General features: G+C 48.8%; 2 protein-coding genes across 6 annotated transcripts in view; one reads left to right on the top strand and one right to left on the bottom strand.

The window, feature by feature from the left end:
- Positions 1-6146, top strand: part of SULF2 (sulfatase 2) — a 112822-nt gene extending 106676 nt beyond the window's left edge. For all 3 annotated transcript variants that reach the window (XM_044918544.1, XM_044918543.1, XM_044918545.1), the window contains exons 15-21: positions 632-691; positions 1064-1233; positions 1426-1568; positions 2632-2755; positions 3452-3485; positions 3688-3741; positions 4628-6146. In XM_044918544.1, coding sequence (XP_044774479.1) covers positions 632-691; positions 1064-1233; positions 1426-1568; positions 2632-2755; positions 3452-3485; positions 3688-3741; positions 4628-4658 — 616 coding nt within the window. In that variant the 3' untranslated portion in view covers positions 4659-6146. The remainder of the gene's footprint in view (positions 1-631; positions 692-1063; positions 1234-1425; positions 1569-2631; positions 2756-3451; positions 3486-3687; positions 3742-4627) is intronic.
- The window catches only part of NCOA3 (nuclear receptor coactivator 3), a 64422-nt gene continuing 53521 nt past the window's right edge, over positions 6085-16985 (bottom strand). Inside the window, exons 17-22 of one of the 3 annotated variants that reach the window (XM_021689271.1) lie at positions 14264-14557; positions 13048-13161; positions 11579-11798; positions 10284-10458; positions 9809-9950; positions 6085-9513 (exon numbers count right to left, since the gene is read on the bottom strand). In XM_021689271.1, coding sequence (XP_021544946.1) covers positions 9502-9513; positions 9809-9950; positions 10284-10458; positions 11579-11798; positions 13048-13161; positions 14264-14557 — 957 coding nt within the window. In that variant the 3' untranslated portion in view covers positions 6085-9501. Of the gene's footprint in view, positions 9514-9808; positions 9951-10283; positions 10459-11578; positions 11802-13047; positions 13162-14263; positions 14558-16985 lie in introns of all 3 variants that reach the window. The other 2 variants (XM_021689272.1, XM_021689273.1) reach the window with 2 other exon arrangements.

The following is a 16985-nucleotide window of genomic DNA, read 5'->3' as shown; positions in this document are numbered from 1 at the left end:
GGGGGGGGGGGGGGGGGGGGGGGGGGGGGGGGCGGGACTGGTTCCCAGGATGGGGAGGTGCCTGTGCGGACTGCCCTTCCAGAAACAGCCCTCCTGGCCCAGGGTCCACGTTGCCAACTCGGGGAACTGCGGCCTGGGGGTCGCTGTCCAGCTGAACTTCTGCAACTCTGGAGCCGGGCTGCGTCTACGCCGCCCAGTATGACAGCCAGCAACCAGGCGGGGCTCTTGTGCCCTTGAAGTGTGGCCGGGGTGACGGGAACTGAACTTGCGCTTTGATGTAAATGGGAAGAGCCACAGGTGGCCAGTGGCTCCTGCACCAGTGTGCCCCCTTCTCAGAAAGGGCTGGCCCTGAGCCAGCATGCGGTGGGCAGGGGTTGGGGGGGGGGGGGGCACCCAACCTGGAGATGCCAGCCCAGCGTCCAGTGCTGCTGACTTACACCTACCCAGGGCCCCCCAGCTGGCCTCCAGGGCAAGGGGCCGGCCAGCCAGGCAGCTGCGGCCCCGGGGGTGGTTCCCACCCCAGCACTGCCCCAGAAAGCGGGCCGGGGGTCCCAGGGGACCGCGGTTTGCACCACGCCCCTCCCCAGGAGCTGCCCTGTAAGCAGCTTCGGCTACCCGGGGTCTGTTACAGTTACCACCCCCAGCACAAAGGCCGCCTCAAGCACAAAGGCTCCAGTCTGCATCCTTTCAGGTAAGGGCAGCTTAAGGCTCAGGGGAGCTAAGCCAACAGGAGCAGGAAAGAGGTGCTGGCCCTTCCCTGTGGGGTACGAGGCAGTCCTTGAAAAGGCGGGATCCCAGAGCGGCTCTCCGACGCCCCCTGTGGCAGGAGGGGGTCCTACGGGGGGGGGGGGAGCAGGCTGCAGGGGCGGGCCCTCGGCCTGGCCCCCAGCGCGGCCTCAGACCCGCAGTGGGTCTTGGCCAGGGGTCCCTTGCCTGGGGGACCCTCCACGGCAGTGCGCCCCACTTCGGGCAGGAAGAGCAGAGGTTCAGGGTCCCGGACCCCTAGGCGGCTGCAGGTGGGGGCGGAGGGAGGTGTGAAGGGTGTGGCCCTGTGTACCCCTAGGAAGGGCCTGCAGGAGAAGGACAAGGTATGGCTGCTGCGAGAGCAGAAGCGCAAGAAGAAACTTCGCAAGCTGCTCAAGCGCCTGCAGAACAACGACACGTGCAGCATGCCGGGCCTCACGTGCTTCACCCAGGACAACCAGCACTGGCAGACGGCGCCGCTCTGGACACGTGAGCGAGCGGGCAGGCACGGGCGGGAGGGCTGCTCCGGGGCCACACGGGGACCGCCCCGGCCCCGCCCCGGCCCCGCCCCCGGCCCAGGACTACGGGGGTCACAAGCCATGGGGGCAGAAGGGGGACTCGGGTCCCAGGCGGAACTCCTGTGGGCTGCTCACCGGGTGCGGCCCCCCCTTCCCTTGGCAGTGGGGCCATTCTGCGCCTGCACCAGCGCCAACAACAACACCTACTGGTGCATGAGGACCATCAACGAGACCCACAACTTCCTCTTCTGCGAATTCGCCACGGGCTTCCTCGAGTACTTTGATCTCAACACAGATCCCTACCAGGTACACACAACACAGGCTGCAGGAGCGGGGATGGGGGCCCCCTGAGCAAGTGGCAGCACATCTTCCAAGTCCCCCTGAGCCCCTAAGGCAGGAGGAGGGGGTTCAGAAGGGACTCGGTGCGTCCTCGGCCCCTCTGTGCCTCCGTCCTCCTGCCCCTGAAATCTGGGTCTTGAACGGCTTCTCCCTCTATAGGCACCTGCCAGTCGTGAAGCAGCCTTTAGGGCTAAGTGTGAAGGCTCCTAGAACTGGAGGGCTTTGGGGGGGGTCCCGAGGGTCAGACCAAACCCTGCACACTCGGGGGCCTACGGGGACCACACAGGTAACGGGCCACAGCCAGCACTCACGACATGCCGGGCACTTGCCTAAGTGTCTCCGAGTATTAATCATTGGAAGACATGGGCCCAGTGGCCCAGAACATGTAAGATGGGTGCCACCGGTCTCTGGTGAGCGGCCTGGGTGTGTCCCCTCTGAAACGGCCGGTCCCCACTGAGCTCTTCCGCACTGGAGCTTCCCAGCAGTGTGGCCTCGGTCTGTCCAGTCTCGGTGTCTCTAGTCATTTTATCTGAAACCTGACTTTTAAAGGCCAGCGGCCCCACTCTCTTGGTCTTTAACTTGGTCTTTAACCACCGTACAGGCTGCCGGTCTTTCTGCCCAGGTAGGCCATCCCCGTATTTTACACAAGCGGGTGGCACAGCGTGCACGTTAGTCACCAGTAGCTCCCAGAGTGGGCAAGGACCCAGGACCCTGACCCATCCCTTCCCCATCCCTTCCGCAAGTGGCAGCTTAGCAGTCAGGCGGCGCTGAGGGGCTGTGGATGACGGTCTGGAGCTAGAGGGGAGAGTGGCCACACCGAGCGGCCGGAGCCGCCGCTCACATTGGTCCTTCTGTCCTGGGGGAGAGGGCACGAGTCAGTCCGGACTGTCCCCAACTCCAGCTCCTGCAGAGTAAAGGCCCCCGTCCCCCAGCACCCCTGCTCCCAACCTGCCTGGAGGAAGTGCCCTCGGTGGTGGAAGCTGGTGGGGGTCCCTGCGCTCACCTTGTTGATAACCTCTGTTCCAACCAGTTGATGAATGCGGTGAATACACTGGACCGGGACGTCCTCAACCAGCTCCATGTGCAGCTCATGGAGCTGAGGAGCTGCAAGGGTTACAAGCAGTGCAACCCCCGGACTCGGAACATGGACCTGGGTGAGGAGGCGCTCCGACATGGGGCCTGTGGGGAGCAGGGTTACCGCTGGAAGGAATGTAGGGGGTCAGTCTAGTCCGAAGGGCCGGGCACCACCAGGGGCTGGTGAATCCTCACCAGTGGTACAACACCCCCTCCCTAACATGCACCAAGCGCTGTGTTGCTGTAAGTTCCGATGCTCCTCGATCATGCTGTGCTGGTCACCGTGCTACGGGTCTCACAGTCAGTATCTGATCACCCCGTGATAACCGTCTGGGAGGAGTCACACGATCGGGCCGGCTGATCCCAAAGACCACACGCTTGGTCAGGCCACCGACGCTCTAGGAAGCTTGCCCAGAGCCGAGCCACAGGATCTCCCCGCTGCCCCGCTCTCGGGGCCCGTGGCTTCCTGTCCTTTGTCGCATAGGTGTCCCTGCCTATATCTGCCTCCCCGACCGGGACCACGCCCCAGGTTACTGTTGAACGGATACATCAGGGTGCCTCAGCTGGTGACATTAGAGGACAGGCAATCCCCAGGCTACGTGAGTCTCAGGGAACACTCACGTCAGGATTCAGCCACTCCACCTGCCCGAGGGAACACTGTCAACGTCATGAATGACAAAAACAGAAAAGAAAGGCAGTTATAAAGCAGTTGTCATTGTTGGTGCCATTTTTGCCCCAAACTCAGTTTCTCTTTTGTTCATTTCTGTCTCATTTAGGACTTAAAGATGGAGGAAGCTATGAGCAATACAGGTACCTGGTTTTGTTGTTAAAGCCCGAGACCGTTCCGCTAGGCTGGCCCATCCTGTGGTCCAACCTCTGAGGTGGCGCGAGTCAGGCTGAGGCCCTGCCCGCTCTCTGGTCTGCCAGGGGCCTGGAGCGCCCACCAGGGAAGGGGGAGGCTCTTTCTGGGTGAGGCTAACATGCCCTCTCTTTTTGACACCCGAAAACTTAGGCAGTTTCAGCGTCGAAAGTGGCCAGAGATGAAGAGACCTTCTTCCAAATCGCTGTGAGTGGAGGAAACAATTTACAAACAGAGATCTGGTCTGCCGTGCTTCGTTCTGCCGAAGCCGTTCTGTGTGCATGCCATTTCTTTCATAATCCTGTCTCTATTCGTGTCACGAGCAGGGAGCAGGAAGGTCTGTGTTTTAGATTAATCCCTTGTCTCACACGCTTGTTCTCTATAGCATAATCTGGGCCTGGAAGACTCAATGTAGTCCTTAGAGGTTGAGAAGCATGTAAACGTTACACTTGTCAGACATCTCGAAGGCTGTGGCTGCAGAAGGGCTAACTGGTCCATGTCAGCAGCAGGGGCGACCTCATGAAATGGCCCCCAAAATATCCATGCCCCGAAGTCTCCCTCCAGCGCCAGAGAGGCTGCTGAAGGGCTGAGACTGGGGCGACCTGAAAGGGCCACCTTGAGTCTAAAGGGAACGGCACCAGTGGGATGCGGCTTGGATCCTCCAGTTCACCGTGAAAATCCAAACACGCAGATATGTGTGAGGATTTTTAATTCACATTGGCCATTCATTTGACATTAGATTACCATGCAGGCCGACGGACCCCCTTGGTGCGCTGCCGTGCGCAGCCTCCCACCTGTGCTCTCCCTTCTTTCTCCGCACAGAAACCACCTGTGGCTTCTTAGGACGATACTAATGGGCAGGCCAAGCAGTTCTTTGGCGCTCCCAGAATTAGAGCACATCATCTCTCGGGTCATGTCCCCAGTGCAGCCTCCGCCGGCCACGGAGCATGCAAGCCGCCGCTGGAAGTTGGGGTGACCGGGTGGGAGCAGGCCCTTGCTCAGGGCCCTGGCAGTTCTCCCCTGTGGCAAAGCACGCTCAGCCGCGTCGGGGCTGCTTCCTCAGACACTAAGAGGAGTCTGCTTTGCTCCGCAGGGGACAGCTGTGGGAAGGCTGGGAAGGTTAGAAGCAGCCAGCGGGCCTCCAGACCAGAGGCGCCATCTGACCGAACCGACCCATTTCAGGCGGGTCTGTGCTCCTGGCCAGGGGGGGCCTGAGTCACGGGACCTGCTTTCCGTCAGCATGGCACGCTCTGGAAGACAGCCATCGGGAGCCGTGAATTTTCAGGAAGTCCACTTTTGCCCCTGCTTTTGCTTTGGATTATACCTCACCAGCTGCACAAAAGGCATTTTCGGATCCAACGGTCACCACTAACCCTCTCTGAGAGGCTTCCAAAGGAAAAAGATTTTCTTCGGAAATTTCCCCCAACGGTGTTAAGTCACTGGAACTTTTTTTAAAATCCTAGGGGAAGAACAACCCTGTTTTAAATCCTCTTGTTCTTTTGGTTCATCACAAAGAAGGACCTAAGGCTGCAGCAGGACAGACGCAACTTGCGGACGTTTGGAAACGGTGCCGAGTTCGACAAGGAGTCAGCAGCACAGAAGAGGGGACTTTCATCGAGCACCATAATGCAGGCTGTCTCTGAAGAAACGGACTTCACTGTACATAGGAGACTATTTACGTGTAACCAGCGTGGGGACTCGCAGGGGAATCTAGTAAGAAAACCCAATTTTCGAGAGTGGTGGTGTCAATAAATGGTCTGTGGCCAGTGTAAAGAAAACCCCTTGCAGTTGTGGACATTTCTATTCCTGACCAGATACCATTTCTGCCAGTATTGCTTTGTTAACTGTCCCAGAATTCACGTTTTTTAAAGTACTGGAAAGAAACGAAGTTGATGTATGTTATGTCCCAGGTTTTAACAAAATTGTATTTGTAAAGAAATTTTGTAGTCTAAGTATTGTCATACAGTGTTCAAAGTCCCAACCAACGACCAGCAGTTCGTATGAGGTAACCTTTAACATTTTGTAAAAGGCCGTTCTTGGGAGTTTTTTGGTGTGCTTGGTTTTTTTAAAAAAGCAGTCAACACCTTTTTGGAAGGAGACACTTAGGTTTTTCCAAGGAGGTACAGATGGGTAAAAATTAATGACAAAAACTTACCATACTCCAGGAACCTTGCAGGTAAGTCTCACATTACACCCGCTTCAGGACCTCACTTTTTTTAAAATGTTCATTGACTGCAAAGCAATTCACCGTATTAGCTAACCCCTCTCTGTGCACCAGCTTGTCCAGCCCGGCAAAGATAGATAGATAGCGGTCAGAGGCCAGGAGCAAGAAAGAGGAGGACCCTCCCTCCTCGGCCATCACCCAGCCTGATGTGCTTCTCACCAAACAGACAGTGAAGAGGACCCCAAAGTGCTCACCTTTGAGAACAGCTCTGTGCTTTTCAAGCGTGCTGTTAACCTTAGAGAGATTGCTAGAATAATTTGAAACAGGATTCCTTAATCCAATCGGGATTTAAAAAAAAGAAAAGAAAAGAGAAAGAAGCTCTTAGGCTTCAATTTTAAATAGAAACCTTTATTTACAATGACATCCAAAATGATCAGCAAAGCAGTCGTCAGAGCTTACCACTCAACCATCTCGTAAGTTATCCCATGTGGTCTGGATTCTTTGCAGTGTAAAGAACGATTCAGATTTTTAAAAGCAACATTTAATGTAAACTTGATTGAAACTGAATTCATTCTCAATACTATAAGTCAATTCCTGAGAATTTTAAATATTGCTCTCAGAATGACATTTCCATCATTGAAATTCCACACATTGGAAAGAGAGAGAAAGAAGGAAAGAAAAAACCACCTCACTCATTAAACAGCTGACCTTGGAGCTCAACAGCAGCTTGCTCCCCCGAAGCAGGGGGTTTCGTCTGTCCTACAGGCTTTACTCCTATGACGCCCCCACTCGTGAACAAAACGCATGGAACTGGACAGGCATATGGACAACTGGCAGTCCTTTCGAGGACAGCAAGCCAAGTACGTTCTGTACTCCCCCACCCCACACCCCCAACTCACCTAGATATTAAATGCCAATTAACTAAGCAGTCCTGGTGATTGATATTTACACCTTTTCCATCAAGATGCATGATTTAGAAAAGTGGCATCATAATATGAACATCAACAATGAATTTCTATTTGTTTTTTTTAAAGAAGAAACGTATCTCCTTTATATCATTTTGATCTTTATAAAATATATATATTTATATTTATATATCTTTGGATTCAGCAAAAAAGTAGGTACTGGAAATATCACACATTCTAAAAGCAGATGAAACAAATACCAAGGTTTAAAAAAGTGGGGGGTGGGGGTAAGGAGAGGTAGGCAGCAGGAGTACAAAGAGAAGTATCCAAAAAAGATAAAAGGGCAATAAAGGTAAAAACAAATTATCTCAAAAGACAGCATCTATTAAAAGAAAATCAAATTCTTAAGTTTGCACCAATAAAATGAACAAGTAGAAAATATAAAAACTTATAATAAACTTTCTCCTTTTTTTCCCATATAAAAAGGGGGTGCTGCCTTCCAGTTAGCCTGGAGTTGGGACTGAGGAATCACAAAACTTTGTATTTTTTGTTTGTAATTTTTAAAAGTCAAGAAAGGTAAGAGCACCATTCCGTTTCTCCCCACACACATGACTTAAAACAAGAAAGGTTCAGATATATGTGACACAATTCTATCTAAAAAGACCGAGACTCTTACTCAGCTACATCTCTGTCTCCAGACAGGAGGATATGTTATCTGAAAAGTACAGGCCCACTATGATGGAAGTTGATGGATTTACAATCTTCGATTTATTTTTAACCAGGAGGTGGGGGAGAGGGTGTCAAACCCAAATCTGTTCCAGTGGTGGTTCTGGAAATACAGGTTTCACTTATGCATAAGTCAAAGAAATTAAATGATCTTACCTTCAGAGACACCTAGAAAAATTGGCTAAACATGTATGAAATAAAAGAAAAATTAACTGGCTCTCGGTTATTGCTAGGAAATTGACACCAAAGCTAGCCAGAGACCTTTGAAATTCACAGACATTTTAAAACCCAATTTCATTCAACTATTTATTTGAAGCTAATAAAGTAAACCAGATAAAAGGAACTAAAATTGACTTTTTTCTCTATTCCCAACGGACTGGAACAAGCGTCTTAAGCCTGGCAAGAGCAGAAAGGGGCGGTGGCAGGGAGTGCAAAGGCACTCACTCAGCCAGACCGCAGCTCAGAAGCTGCAGACCCGGCCGCCCTGGAGGCTGAGCTCCCTGAGACACCACCTGGCAGCTGTTCCGGTTCTCAGGGACAAGGAGCGTGCCGCCTCCGAGTGACAACCGAGCAGACACTAGAAAACACACATCAAGGGGTCTACTCCTGAGATCTCAATGTGGGATTTGGGTCCTAGCAACCAAAACCTTAGAGCACTCCTACAGTGGATGAATAGGCAACATACTCGATTAAAAAACAAAATACCGTGAATTGCTATTGTTTAATTTATGGACCACTTAAAATCCAAGATTCTTTTTTAAATCAAATTGTTTGATCTTTTAAAATTCTTGGTATCTTTTTTTAAAAGTTTATTTCCCCATATCTATTCTTTCCCCTAAAATTAACAAAGTGCTTAGCTCTGGTAGAGGAATTTAAAAGACAAATTTAAAACTCCTACATCTAAACAAATGATCTTTTTAAAAAGCATTCAGATTAAGAGACTGAAAAGAGAGAGGCCTCTAACACCAGAGCATGGGGGAGGGGGGCTCCGACCACCATGCCCTCGCCCAGGCCACAAAATTCAGGGGACGTCTGTGCGTAGCCTCACCACACTGAGCTTACTGAAGTCAACAATGTTAAATATTTAGCTTCACAAACTCTGTAAAAATGAGTTGTTGTGACCTGCAAAAAAGGTATATACATATTTTACATAATACAATATCTTAAAGGCCGTATTTACAAAAGAAAATCTATTCACAGAAACACTGCGAAATTCTGATTCAGAATGCAGTACCTGGCCTTGGGTTTTCTGCAGTTTATTTTCAAAAAGCATTATTGCTCTACCATATAGGCAAAGGGTGACACCAGTACTTTCAACAACAACAAAAACCATCGCTCGTGTCCAACGGATTAGTTCAGACAAAAACCGGGAATGTGGTTCACCATTCCTCAAGACCTCAAGAATATTGCATTTATCCATTACTTTTTAAATAAAGTGCACTCGGCTGCACGTTAGCATGTGAAAAATTGCTACTGCTGCAACTAAATACTGTCATCTCACTGTCCCTTCCGCAAAGCCATGTGACATCAAGGACAGCCCCTGGAGGTGAAGTATTACAGGACAGTTAGGGACAGAGGAAGTTCCTACTCAGGAAAAAGTCCAGGACAGTCAAGAACAGGGCTGGAACAACTCAACACCATCATTAGAAGACAAGAATTCAGAAAGGCCAACTTCTCGGGACAGAGTCAGGTGAGGACACAGAACTACCTGGTCGTGAGGACACGTGAAGGCCGCGACTGTGCTCTCCACCCAGTACTGCCACTGGAGAAACCAGACCTCCTTGCCTCTCTGGGCTTCTCCGAGGTTCTCTAGCCCGCCCACATTTATCTGAAACACTCTGACAGCCAGGCAGAAAGAAGGGACACAAGAGAGTTTCGGGATCAGTAACACTCCGTACCTCCAGAATCCCATCCCTAAGAGGCAGAATGCCAAAAATATTTTGTTTTGAACTCCATGACACACAGGAGGAGGAATAATACAGAGAGACATCGCATGTCCACTTCAAACCCAGTCCTGCTCAAATGACATCACTCGGAATACCCTTCCCAGAGTTCAAAGCTGGTTCTTTCCTCAGAGCTGGGTGTGCAGGACGATGATTCTTTACTCCCGATGATCCCAGTGCAGGGTCATTTTGTACAGTGATTTCCTTGGAGGTCCTGATGTACAGGGTGTCAGCAGTATTTCTGTTAACAACCAGAAGACACGTGAGTAAAACACACGCTCTGTACAACACAGAATCCACAGCGCCTGCAACAGGACTGTGGCTGACAGATTCAGATCCCTTAGATTAAGCCACATTACCAAAGGTACTGAATGGCCCAGTGCCTTCAAACCACAAGTATTCCAATGACTCTAGTTTTGAGTTCTATGCCCAAGTTAAAAACCTGCTGAGGTCCTTTAGATTACAGATGAAGCTTTGGCTCTCTCCAGAGAACAGGAAAAACTTTCTGAGAACAGGAAGGGATAGACCCCCCATACCTGATCAGGACCCATGGGCATGCCAGCCATGGGCATGGAGTTCATGTTCATCTGTCCCATGGGACCACTGCTCCCATTCATGTGCACCATACTGTACGCTGCAGGGCTCCCCTGGTGGGTGAACTGCTGCTGGGGAAAGGAGCTGTAAACAAAGTGTGAGATTACCACCAGGGTCACTCTAGTCACAACCGACATGCACATAGAGACCACCACGATTCTGTCAAATGTCTCTGCTTCACCAGAGAACCCGAGGGAGAAGACTGCCCCTGCCTTCTGTGTTTCCACAGCTGCCTGTGGACACGTGGAGGGCAGGAAGGAGTCTCAAAATGGAGGAGCCAAATAACACACTTTCTAATATGAACCCAGGCCTTTTGATCTCTCCATCCACTCAGGCTTGACTGAAAAATGCAGAGGATACTTTCCTGTACTTTTGGGCCCTAGAACATGAATGACTTTTCAAGTCCCTGTTCCTCACCTGTTCCTGGCCAAGTTTCCTGACGGCCAGCCCTTTATTTCCGAGGACTGATACATGGGTGTGGCCTGAGGGTGCTGCATCATGGGATTCTGGGAGGGACCCATTCTTGAGGGCATCATTGCATTGGGAGGACTAGACACTCGACCAAAGGCCGGATCTGGTTGCTGTCCCATTCCTTTAAAAAAGAAGGAAGAAAAAGAAATTGCAACGCTCAAGGGGACCTTCCTCAGGGTCTCCGTTTTCTACAGAAACTTTATGTTCTCTTCTAAAGGCAGGTGAAGACAGTGCCGCAAGCTGCTGCCTGCCAGTTCCTCTTGCTTCTCACTGAGAAGACAACTGAAGGAATGGGCTTACCACACAGAGCAGACCGTCTAGACCACCTGAAGAGCTGTTACTTCACGGAGATTTCTGTATAAAAGGGGTTCCACCTCATGCTACTCACATCACTCTGTCCCTCTGTCCCCAGCTGGCAGAAGTGCACCTAAAATGTAATCTCCCCAAAAGATACTCTATCCCCACTCCCACCATGTTCCTGGAATCTCTCAAAGACTGACCTGAAGATGTAATCTGTACCACTGTAATGAATATACCCAAGTCACCAAGGAAAGGACCCCAAAGCCCACATGGCATTCTTCTCACTCACATGACCAAGCATTCGAAGCCTGTAGAGTTCAACTAGACTGGGATATACTGGGACATACTGGGGCAGGGGGGGATAGAACCTGGTGGTCTTTCTTCCAAATTAAGAATGTGGGGAGCTGAAAAAACAAGACCTGGGGGGGGGGGGGAAATGCTCCACTCTGACAGATCATCTACCAGGATTACAATCACCTGTGCACTACAATAACCACTTCTGGGGGGTTTTTTGTTTTTGTTTTTGTTTTTTTAGACCAACCAGTTTTTCTCCATTCTGACTACAAGAGCATCGTCTCCTGTTTGGGGTGCTCTGTCCTCCCGTCTTCCACTCTCCCTGCTCTCCTTGCTGTCCTTCTGATGCAGGTGCCTCACAGGCCTCAAGTGCCCTTGCCCCAGTGCAAATCTAAGCACATCTATGAACATTCAGTGACTTGCCACCACCTTCAGAATGACACCAAACTCTTCAAGACTTCTAGGGTTCGTCTGATCTGGCCTCTACTTGTGCCTTGTCAGTCTCATTGGTCACCATCCCTTGTTCTGTTATTTTTAATTAATTCTATCTTTCTAGTTAATGACAAAAAGGGAGTAAGTACTATCTGGCGTTTAACGTACAACAGATCTGTTACTCTGGGGAAGCCATTTTCACCATCAAAATTTACCATAATTTGGTGGATACGGGAACTGCTGGGGAGAAGCCTGCGGCATCACGGGCCCTGCTAGAACCCCATCCATGCTGGGGGAGGCGGTCACGTTCGGGGGCGGGCTGAAGGCCTGCGGCTGCGGCGGCTGCGGCTGCATCACGGCCACCCGCTGCTGTCGGAAGTGATGACTCAGCAGCTCCCTGCTGCGCTGAGCCACCATCTGGGCGTTCAGAAAACCCTGCTAATACCCAAGGAAGAATGCAGTTACACACACGTAGCAGGACCCAGCCAATTCATACACACGGGACCACCACCATACATTAGGCGGGAGAGAAAAACACCCAATGCCTTTCTTCCTACAAAAGGAAAAATGCACAATTCTCCTTTTGGTAAAGGCATCTTGGCTAGGTGGGGCAGACGGGGTGCAGAACAGAGCCCTGGAAACTGTTTGGGCAAGCTGTCAAACTTTCACACTGAAAACATTCCTCAAAGTGAGAGAACATTTAAGGGTAGAATTTGAGGACAAGTTTTTCAGAAACTATGAAATAAAACTACAAGATGGAAAAGGACAGCAATAAGAGGGTGGGAGGAGGGGCCCGCCAAAAGAACGGGGTTATACTCAATAAACAGGAGTCTACCCCAGAAGGGCCTGTATAGTCTCTGAAAGCTTTTGAAACAAGAGATAGAGGATTAGGAGCAGCTGTCTGGAAGTTCAGGAGGTAACATGGTCAAAGCACAGAACCAAAAAGCTGACTTGGGCCCTATCAGCTGGGAGAAAGCAACTGCAAAAAGCAAACTTTTATCTTTCTGGAGGGCATCCTAGCTCAGCTTATTCAAGATGTCGGATTATCAAAGTACTTCCAAGCAGGCCTAAGACAGCAAATACTGGGCGCTTCACAGTGGGATGTTTTGTTTGTTTTTACAGTCATTATGAACAGTCTTTCCAACCACAGTAAAGGACTTTTGTGTGGTCATCTGCCTCGTGCACATTAAGAAAATACCTTAGGACAGTCTCCACCTTGAGCTGGAGGTACAGAGAACTTGAACATCATCCTTCCCATTATGGGAAACAAGTCATCTCAGACATAGTCCTTGAGAGTCGGATTACGTATTATTTACTTTTTTCTTCTTACAATCTCATATTTTACCAATGAGCATATAGTTTCATAACCCAGAAACAAAGAAAAGTTTACAGATTTATTATTTTAAATCCCGAAAAAGTATCAGCTGTTTTCACAACACAGCAAATCACAAAGGGAATTAATTAAAAAAACACGAATCCATGGTTTTAATAAAAGAGCCTCCCCTCCTGATTCTTCCTCATCACCAGCAAGAGAGAAGAATGGAAGAGGAAGTGTGATGAGAGCAAGGAATGGTTTCTTACACAAGAAACTGGGAACTGCTGTGTTTCAACATACATTTACTGAGGGCTAAGTACGGACCAGGCCCTGTGCAGGGCCCACGGGAGTGACCGTGGACAGACTCACTTTCCTCACCTGGGAGGTGACCTGGGGCTGCATCATGGGCCTCACCACGGCAGCACTCCCAGCAGTGGGGCTGTCCATTTTCATCTCCAGGGCCTGACGGCTCTGATTCAAAAACTGGGGAGAGACAGGTTGGTTAGGATGCAAGTGGAGCGTGTCACTGAGCCCCAAACAGCTTTCTAAATCCTCAGCACCACCCGGTAAGATCATGATGCTACTTCCAACACATTAACCTGGTTAAGTCACATCTACACTGAACCAATATACTTCCATACTTCAAAAACTTCAGGCTGAAAAGTCCTTGGCAAGCATATGAAGCTTTATTGTTTGGCATCAGGAAGAAAAGTAAAAATACAAATCTGCAGCTTAAAGAGTATCTTCAACAGAAACTCAAAGGATTCATTAAGTCAGATTTTCTGTGGGATTATTTAGGCCATTAGGGAAATAGCTTTAATTTGCTCAGACCAACACTAAATAAACTACCTCTTCTGTTAGCTTTTCCTAAGTAACTTTTAGTGGAAAGAAGTGGTAAAAAGTAAAACGATACCATGATTGTACTAACACAGCTTTGCAGAGTACCTACATTGACTTTTAGTAGTATTAATACCCTAGAAGTCTCTGGCTCACTGGACCTGACACTCACTCACTCATCAGCTTATATGGTTCGGTTCTGCCACATTTAATAACTCAGCATACCCAAGACATAAACAATATAAATAATTAAATTTTTAAAAATGTGCTAGAGATTAAGGAAACAATAAAAAAGCAAACTCCTAGTTTAGAATATTAACAGAGTTGAAGTTTTATAAAACATCTAGAAAGCAGAGGTTCCATAAAAAGAATGTTCAAATCAGTAAGTATCTGGTATGAATATTAAGGACTTTTTTAAAAATAGAAATCATCTACCTCTAAGCCATCAAAAAATACTTTTCTCCCCCAAGTGCCATCCCCTCGGACATTTTTCACTTTTTAACCTGTACAATAGAATAATCTTATCAAAAGGTAAGGAGGACCTGACCAATTCCAGCAGGACCACTCCCTAACAAGGAACTACCTGTACAAACAAATGTTACACAAAAGTCAAAACAAAAAAGTGTGAGATGGCAAGAGAGAGAGAGGCAGTGGCAAAAGCCCTGAAGAACAAAGCCTGACAACCAATCAAACAGGAGGCAGCCAGAGGGAAGACGCGTCTGGCTGAGGCGAGCTCGAGGCTGCTTACCTGCTGGCCCTGCAGCCTCTGCTGAAGCTGCATCCGGAGCTGCTTGGGGGTGTTTGTCCGGGGTCTCATGATGTTGGCCCTTGGGTGCATTCCTTGGAGAGGAAAACTGCCTTGCTGGTTCATCTGATTCATCATTGAGTTAAAAGATGGTGATTGTCCCTGAAGATTAAAGCCTCCCTGCACTGGAGGCCCCTGTGGCGGGTACGTCTGCCCATATAATGCTGCCTTCTGATCCATCATTACTGCCGCTTCTTGGCCCTGGAAAGCATCCTGTTTGGACTCCAAAGCTTGTCCCTTAAACATCAAACACATAAATGAACAGTAAAGTACATCTAGAAAGCAACAGAAATCAAATGCTCCAAGGAAGGTAAAAAATAAAGTCAATACATGCAAACAAGGATGCCGCAGAATTCCAAAAGTAAAATCAAGTTTATTGTCTGAAGTTCCATGAGAACACAGACCATGACCCATGTTTTCACAAATGTGTCCCAGTGCCTAGCACAGAGTCTCACACAGACAAAGAGTACCTGGAGAAATGCTATTTGTTCCAGACCAGATTTCTGTACCAACACAGACCTCCGAAGCCAAGTATAAAAAAACTAATTAAAATTGTGATCAATTCTCATATAATTAATATAGGAATATTTTGGTGGTGATCAGAGGTGATTTTGGAAGAGACCGGGGAAATCAACATAAACTCATATCCCCCGAAGCGTATTACTAGTTGTACAAATAAAACCTAAAGGTGGCCGTCCACTACTATTTGTATGGCTGGAGGGATTATTAAGAAACCCATTCATTCAACAAGTATTTATCAAGTGCCTGCTATGTGCTTGGCATCACTTCTCTACATGCAAAGGATATGTATGCAGTAAAGTCGAACAGGTAACAGAACAACAGTGAAAACAAATGTTCCGAAGGAGGGAAGAGCCTGCCACGCTGAGACAAGAAAAGCCTGTCAGGTACTGCACCTTCTTATCCACAGGCACACAGTGTATGTGTGCAGGCAACAGTCTCGCCCCAAAACACACGTCACCCCACTGTGACAGTGACCCCACCCTCGATTTCCCCACCTCTCTGACCTCTCCTCGGAGGCATGGTAGGCATTCATCAGGGTTCAGTCCTAGGCCCCTCTTCTTTTCTCTAGCTACATCTTCTACTCTGGTCTTCTCATCTACTAGCGACAACGGCCAAACTCGTCTCCAGTTCAAGTGTCTCTGAGTTCTGACTCTGCTTACGCAAATGCCTGCTTAACAACTTCACCTGGATGTCACCGGCATCTCAGGAGTTCACGCGCAGAAAACACAAGTCATGATTCCCAACAGCCCCTCCCCCAAAAGACCCGGATCTTCCTCCAATCCTCCCCTCATGGCAACATGGCAACACCATGTGCCCAGAACTAAAGCCAGCAATCTGGATTCCTCACATTCTCCCTTTCCAAGCATGTGTGTGTGTGTGTGTGTGTGTGCATGCGCATACACACACAGGCACACACAGTCCACTGAGTCCTGTCAGTTTTTCTTCCATATGACGTATCACACAGCCTTCCCTTCTTCCATTCCACTGCTATGACCCTCTCCAAGACACATTCTTGGACTCTTGTAGTAAATGGTTCTATGCATCTGCTCTGTCCCATCATTCTAATTCCCTTCTCCAGAAAGGAATCTGAAATCTCTTTCTATAAAGTAAATCATACTGTAAGTTAAACATGGATTAACCTTGCATGTCTACCTCCTTTCTCTTGCTAACTCTACTAAAGGAATAGCAAAGAATTTAAAAGGTAGTATCCTGGGGCGCGTGGGTGGCTCACTCGGTTAAGTGTCTGCCTTCAGCTCAGGTCATGATCCCAGGGTCCTGGGATCGAGCCCCACATCGGGCTCCCTGCTCCTTGGGAAGCCTGCTTCTCCCTCACCCACTCCCCCCTGCTTGTATCCCCTCTCTTCTTGTCTCTCTGTCAAATAAATAAATAAAATCTTTTTAAAAAGTTACTTATTAAAATAAATAAATGAATATGATCCAGCAATTGCACTACTGGGTATTTACCCCAAAGATACAAAAGTAGGGATCCGAAGGGGTACGTGCACCCCGATGTTTATAGCAGCAATGTCTACAATAGCCAAACTGTGGAAAGAGCCAAGATGTCCATTGACAGATGAATGGATAAAGAAGATGTGGTATATATATATACAATGGAATATTATGCAGCCATCAAAAGGAATGAGATCTTGCCATTTGCAACGACGTGGATGGAACTGGAGGGTATTATGTTGAGTGAAATAAGTCAAACAGAGAAAGACATGTATCATATGATCTCACTGATATGAGGAATTCTTAATCTCAGGAAACAAACTGAGGGTTGCTGGAGTGGGGGGTGGGGTGGGAAGGATGGGGTGACTGGGTGATAGACACTGGGGAGGGTATGTGCTCTGGTAAGCGCTGTGAATTGTGCAAGACTGTTGAATCTCAGATCTGTACCTCTGAAACAAATAATGCAATATGTGTTAAGGAAAAAAAAAAAAGAAGAAGAAGAAGAAGATAGCGGGAGGGGAAGAATGAAGCGGGGGAAATCGGAGGGGTAGACGAACCATGAGAGACGATGGACTCTGAAAAACAAGGTTCTAGAGGGGAGGGGGGTGGGAGGATGGGTTAGCCTGGTGGTGGGTATTGAGGAGGGCACATTCTGCATGGAGCACTGGGTGTTATGCACAAACAATGAATCATG

The sequence above is a fragment of the Neomonachus schauinslandi genome, chromosome 10, assembly GCF_002201575.2.
Source record: "Neomonachus schauinslandi chromosome 10, ASM220157v2, whole genome shotgun sequence".
Taxonomy (NCBI): Eukaryota; Metazoa; Chordata; class Mammalia; order Carnivora; family Phocidae; genus Neomonachus; species Neomonachus schauinslandi.
The sequence above is the reverse complement of the archived record's forward strand: the minus strand, read 5'-3'. Positions and strand labels throughout refer to the sequence as shown.